The sequence below is a fragment of the Chlorocebus sabaeus genome, chromosome 1 (genome assembly GCF_047675955.1).
Source record: "Chlorocebus sabaeus isolate Y175 chromosome 1, mChlSab1.0.hap1, whole genome shotgun sequence".
NCBI classification, from domain to species: domain Eukaryota; kingdom Metazoa; phylum Chordata; class Mammalia; order Primates; family Cercopithecidae; genus Chlorocebus; species Chlorocebus sabaeus.
Genome location: NC_132904.1, coordinates 16,503,370 through 16,510,131, shown reverse-complemented (window position 1 = coordinate 16,510,131; position 6,762 = coordinate 16,503,370). Strand labels below are relative to the sequence as shown.

Genomic DNA, 6,762 nt, shown 5'->3' with positions numbered 1-6,762 from the left:
GTAGGATAGGAGGTCATAATTTTATTAAGAAAATTAAGTTCAAATAATATGTAATCATCTTCATATTCAATGTAACACAATTGCATGTCTATTTTTTCATAGCTCACTGTGAGATTGCTGTCACTATAATTTTCACTGTAAACACTATTTTCTTTTCTTTTTTCCAAAAAGCATTGGAGCTTAGAATTTTTTTAACCAATAATAATTAGGTTATCATGCCCTCCATATCCATCTGTGGGTTATTGGGGGATATTTAGATATATATTTATTCAATTATACGTATGTTTATTTGCATTATGTGCTATACCTTATTTCCTAGTTTCTGTGGCTTGCATGTCCAGAAAATTTTTAAACAGCCAGAAATCCACATATATCTCATGTTTGGTGTATTTATTTTGTCTGTTACTGTGTAAAGAAATTATTAAAAGTCACTTTGTTAATCTATAGTATCCTTTTATCCAAAAAGGAGCTTTTACTAATTTTCGTTATACAAACCAATATGAAGGACCACATTTTCTCCCAATTTGTTCAGATTTCCTCAAACTCCCCTAAGATTTTGTATGCTAAAACTAAACTTAACCTTCACATTCAAGTTAGCATTTCTCAATTATATTGAGATTAAACTATGGGAAGATTAATGTTTTAATAAAGTGTATATAAACATTAAAATGTTATTAAATTCGTTGTGAAAAACATAAGTAATCCAAAAACAATAGCATACCGATTAACCAAGTTTAGTCATGAATATGAATTGGGGGAGGGGAGAAGAACTGCCCTAAGTTGCAAGCATTACATCCCTACCTGACCTGTAACTCCCCTAGGCATCATTATGGTCCTAACAAAGATGTAAATTCAGTCAGAATAATGTACGTGTACATGTGTTAAAAAAAACCTCTTTCAAGTAAGGCGCTGTCAAAATTAATAAGAAGAAAACTCACAATGTACTTGATATTTTAGAACTACTTCTAGGCAACAAAGACACATTGAATCACTTAATCTTCAGTCATCCTTCCCAACGATTCCACAATGACATGTTGGTTCTGGATATAAGAACAGTCAGTTTTAGATAACTTACACTATTTGCCTACCATAACCTTTCAAATATGACATGAATTAAGATACATGACATGAATTAAGATACAGTGTAGAATATATCTATATTCATATACTTCCTGATATTTTTTGCTTTGTAAATACAAATAATTGCCACTGTCATCTGTTATGCTGCTCTTACTCATATGCCTAATATCTGTCAACTCTATTAAAGTCTCGGCTGTACCACCCAAATAGATACGGGTATTCACAGGATGATGTTTTGAAGCAGGTGGTTTTATGCATTTTTGGAATGTGACAGAAATTTTATATAACTAAAATTGTATTATGTCATAATAGTAATTTATAAATATGACCAAACTAAAAATAGTGCAATAATTGTAAATATATCAGGTATCCACAGTATTATTTTTAACTTTAAAAATTTTTCTTTAGATATCTATACATACATGAATATCTGTCCGTATCTTTCTCTCTCATATGGTTCTGTTCATCCATTATCTATCTATCCATCCATCCATCCATCCATCCATCCATCCATGTATCTCATCGGAGTTTCTCAACCTTAGCACTATTGATATTTGGGGTTGGGTCTTGTGATGGGCTGAGTATTGATTATAGTAGAATGTTTAGCAGCTTACTGGCTTCTAACATTTAGATGCAACAGTGGCCCACCTCCAAATTGTGATAAATAAAATGTCTCTAGACACTGGAAAATGTTTTTGGGTGAGTAAAATCAAAACCAACTGAAAACTGCTGATCTGTCTTCTCTCTTTCTTGAATTATATTTAAACATGTTTTTATTTGTGAGAGGTACATTTGTTTTCAAATGTCACAAATTGTGAAATTTAGGTATATCTTATGTTAGCTTTGCATACTAAAAATGTTCTCAGGTGATAATAAAGGAAATCTATTCACTATGCTGATGTCTCTATCAGAACAGGTTTTCTGATGAACCTGGATGGAACAACACAATCTAACAACGGTGAATGAATTCATTCTTACGGGAATCACAAATACCGCTGAGCTGCAGGCACCATTATTTGCATTGTTCCTCATGATCTATGTGATCTCAGTGATGGGCAATTTGGGCATGATCATCCTCACTAAGTTGGACTCCAGGTTGCAAACCCCTATGTACTTTTTTCTCAGACATCTGGCTTTCATGGATCTTGGTTATTCAACAACCGTAGGACCCAAAATGTTAGTAAATTTTGTTGTGGATAAGAATACAATTTCTTATTATTTTTGTGCAACACAGCTAGCTAGCTTTCTTGTGTTCATTGGTAGTGAACTTTTTATTCTCTCAGCGATGTCCTACGACCGCTATGTGGCCATCTGTAACCCTCTGCTATACACAGTAATCATGTCACAAAAGGTATGTCAGGTGCTGGTGGCAATCCCTTATCTCTACTGCACATTCATTTCTCTTCTAGTCACCGTAAAGATTTTTACTTTATCCTTCTGTGGCTGCAATGTCATTAGACATTTCTATTGTGACAGTCTCCCCTTATTACCTTTGCTCTGCTCAAATACACATGAAATTGAATTGATAATTCTGATCTTTGCAGCTATCAATTTGATTTCATCTCTTCTGATAGTTCTTGTATCTTACCTGCTCATCCTTGTAGCCATTCTTAGGATGAATTCTGCTGGCAGACAAAAGGCTTTTTCTACCTGTGGAGCCCACCTGACAGTGGTCATAGTGTTCTACGGGACTTTGCTTTTCATGTACGTGCAGCCCAAGTCCAGTCATTCCTTTGACACTGATAAAGTGGCTTCCATATTTTACACCTTGGTTATTCCCATGTTGAATCCTTTGATCTATAGTTTAAGAAACAAAGATGTAAAATATGCCCTATGGAGGACATGGAATAATTTAATGTCTTTCTTTAAAGTTTGTACAATATGATTCCTATAAATTAGGTTATGGGCATCAATTTTTGCTCTGTATACTTCCAGAAGATGTAACTAGCATAACTGATTCAACATACATTTACATATGTTTAATACATGATAGGCTTTTCTAATTGCTATACATAAAACAGGAGAAACATTTGCCTTGATAGATGAATTGAATTTATAATAATTCCATTTTATACAATAGTAGAATATGCATGATGGATACAAAGAAAAAGGAGACAAGGAAAGCTAGTATGCTGGGTGGGAGTAGGAAACTGGTCATTAGAGAAGGGAATGACAAGGATTCTAGTGTTTCTATCCACTTTGGAATATTTGCAGAGTGTGTGTGTGTTTTCGTGTATATAAGCACTTTCCTTCTGTTTTAGCCTTCATACATTTGCTTGTATATTTTGACATTGCATTTCATACTGGTTGTTTACATGATATGTGATGATTTTAAGTCTTACAACTATGCTCAAATAACTACTCTTCCAAATATTAGGATTCCACCGTTTCCTTATCAATGCCTTTATTTGCACATATAAGTCTTAACTGAACATACTTTGTAGCTCAATAACTGGCGAATTCTGATTAGCAGCTGATTGTTTTAGTTAGCCCATTCTCTTTACATAAGTAGATATCAATTATGGTAAAGTTCAGAAGACTTCCATAGAAAGTCTCAGGTTTAGTCTTTTTCTCTAGTTGTTCTTGCTTAATAACTGCCTTTTTTCATGGATTTCCCCTTATTTATCTAAAAAAGTAATCAACTGTGGTTAAAATTTGTGTTCCAGTGGTTTTTACATCTTTAAGAGGACTATTCTATGATGAATTAATTTTGTAGTCTCTTTCTCACTGAGTTGACAATCCATAATTTTTGTCAATAAGCACTATATGGAATGTACTATATTTTTATTGACTTCACTGATTGCATCAGTTGACTGTTCTACTTGTACAAAGCAAATAAAATAAAATGCACTACACCATACTGTATCTGCTGGCTGTTACAGATGTCCTTTGACAGTTACAGACCTTCACCATGCAAATGAGGTCTGATCTGTATGCAGTGATATCACTACCTTTTTTGTACATGATTACTTTCCTTAACTCCCTACATTTTCTTATGCATTTTGATTTCCTTTATTCTTTTTAATAATCCTAATATTTTATTGAAAGTATCAGCGTCTACAATATTTAGTTCATCATAAGATAAAATCCCATGTGCAGCCAAAGAAATATGAATGAATATATCTCATTGGAATAAATTAAACATTGCATACCACATTGTCATGTGAGGATAAACATTACCATATTGTTGGTGTACTGAATCTTTAAGATGGTCATAGAAATTACCAGGTAATAAGATCTCTCACTATTATAGAGATTCTACATGTCTCAGTTAATTTAGCCATCACAACAGCTCTGTGAGGTAGGTTCTACTAAAAGTTCCATTTTTCAAATGATAAAGTAGAGCCTAGATACAGTAAGTTGTCAGAGATCACCAAAGTATTAGAACCAAGTTTTGTTGTATTTTTGTATGTTTAAGAGAGAATCTCCCCCTTTGTTGGCCAGCTTGGAGTGCAGTGGCATAACCGTAGCTCACTGCAGAATCAAATTCCTGCGCTCAAGCTATCCTCTCACCTCAGCCTCCTAAATAACTGGGACTATAGCCATGAGCCACCAATGACCGGCCTGTTTTTGTATTTTTCACGGAGATAGGGTTTTGCCATGTTGCCCAGGTTGGTATCAAACTCTTGAGCTCAAAGTGATCCACCCACCTCAGCCTCCCAAAGTGCTGGGACTTACATGTGTGAGCCACCATGCCTGGCTCTATATTGTCACTCTTGCTATTTTAAGACAGGGTCTGGCTCTGTTGCCCAGGCTGGAGTGCAGTGGCATGATTTCAGCTCACTGCAACTTCTGCCTCCTGAGTTCAAGCAGTTATTGTGCCTCAGCCTCCCAAGTAGCTAGGACTACAGGCTTGTGCCACCATGCCCAACTAATTCTGTATTTTTAGAAGAGCGGGGATTTGTCACGTTGGCCAGTCTGGGCTTGAACTCCCTAGCCTCAAGTGATCCACCTGCCTCAGCCTCCCAAAGTGCTGGAATTAAGTGCGTGAGCCACTGCACCCGGCCCTATTTTGTCTCTTAATGTCATTTGTGGATCCAGTGTACCACATGGTGACTGTAGTTTATAATACTAAACTTTTTACTTGAAATTTCATGAAAGAGCAGATTGCAAGTGTCTTTATCACACATATACACACACACACACGCGTGCAGGGTGAGCTATGGGTGGTAAAAGATGTGCTAATGTTATGTTAGTAATCACTAAACAATGCATAAACACTGTGCACCTTGAAAATACACATTTTTGTCAATGAAATATTTTCAAATAAAGCAGTGAACTGACACATAAAATTAAGTTCCAAAATACATAATCAAAAAGAAAATTGACTCAGAAATGTAAACTTATCAGTCCATTGACATTTTGAAAGTGTCTATGCTCAAATAGAAAGCCATCAAAAAGTAGAGTTTGAGTAGAGTTGTAATAAATTGCAGATTGTGAGGATAGCAGAAATTAGCATTAAGGCGTCAGTAAATATGCTGAAGACAAAGAATAATCAGACAGATTTTATTTCTATTCTAATAAGTTCAATCGTCTTTGAGAAAGATTGAGGTTGTTTTCTTAATAGGGGAAAGGCACCTCCTGGGAAAAGATGAGGGGGGATGACGACAATTTGGTAAATCCTCAGACTCCCTGGACACAGAGTAAACCATTATAGAGCTGAACAGGCATGCCACAAGGTAGAGAAGTTTCAGAAATCATGAAACAGGAGGAACTATATTGTAATTTCCAGTATATGTGGTTGGAGCATTGTGGAACAATGAGGACATCATTCACAATGGTATATGGTGTTTTCCCCATTTTCCAGTATGTCATATTTGAGCATTAAGTGTACATTGTGTTTCGTTAATCTTACCTTTATAAGTTCCCTGATAAGGATGAAACTATTCGTATATTCTTCAAGTCCCAGCTAAGACACTAGGACACATGATATAATATATGAAATAATAAAATAGTAACAGGTACTTGTGGCCTGTGGGGGTCAGATTTAGATCTCAAATTGCCTAAAATTATGCCCCAGAACATAACGCTTAAAAAAATGGAAAAACAACCCCAAAATTATCAGAAGGAAACAAATAAGATCAGAACAGAAATAAATCCAAGAAAAAATATAGAAAAATTAACGAAAATAAGAGCTGGCATTTTGAAAAAATAAATTGGCAAACTTTCAGCTTGGCTAACAAAGAAAAAGGGAAGAGTAAAATAAAATTATAAATGAAAATGGAGCCATTACAATTCATATCAAAAATAAAATGGATCATGAAGGACTATTACGAACAATTATATGCCAACAAATTGAGTAACTGAGGAAATGAATTCCTAGCAAAATACAATCTACCAAGATTAAATCAGACATAAATAAAAATTCTAAAAAAAATAGATTGAAGTAGTGATATGGCTTGGCTCTGTGTCCCCAACCCAAATCTATTCTTGAATTGTAATCACTACATGTCAAGGGAGGAATCTGGTGGGAGGTGATTGGGTTATAGGGTGGTTTCCCCACGCTGTTTTTATGATAGTGAGTTCTCAGGAGGTATAATGGTTTTAAATAAAAGTGGTGGGCACTTTCCTGTGCCCACAACGTCTCTCTCCCCTGCCTTGTAAAAAGAGATGCTTGTTTCTCCTTTGCTTTCTGCCATGATTGTAAGTTTGCTGAGGCTTTCCCAGCCATGTAAACTGTGA

At 35.3% G+C, this 6,762-nt stretch overlaps 1 protein-coding gene across 1 annotated transcript; it reads left to right on the top strand.

Moving 5' to 3' along the window:
• The first annotated feature begins 2,014 nt into the window (after positions 1 to 2,014).
• On the top strand, positions 2,015 to 2,965 carry OR8K3 (olfactory receptor family 8 subfamily K member 3). Its single transcript, XM_007998722.3, has one exon. The coding sequence runs from the start codon at positions 2,015 to 2,017 to the stop codon at positions 2,963 to 2,965; it is 951 nt and encodes a 316-aa protein (XP_007996913.3).
• Positions 2,966 to 6,762: the final 3,797 nt, after the last annotated feature.

What these genes read in the sequence shown, in the direction of transcription:
- OR8K3 (XM_007998722.3), top strand. Translation starts at nt 2,015, where the DNA reads ATGGAACAACACAATCTAACAACGGTGAATGAATTCATTCTTACGGGA.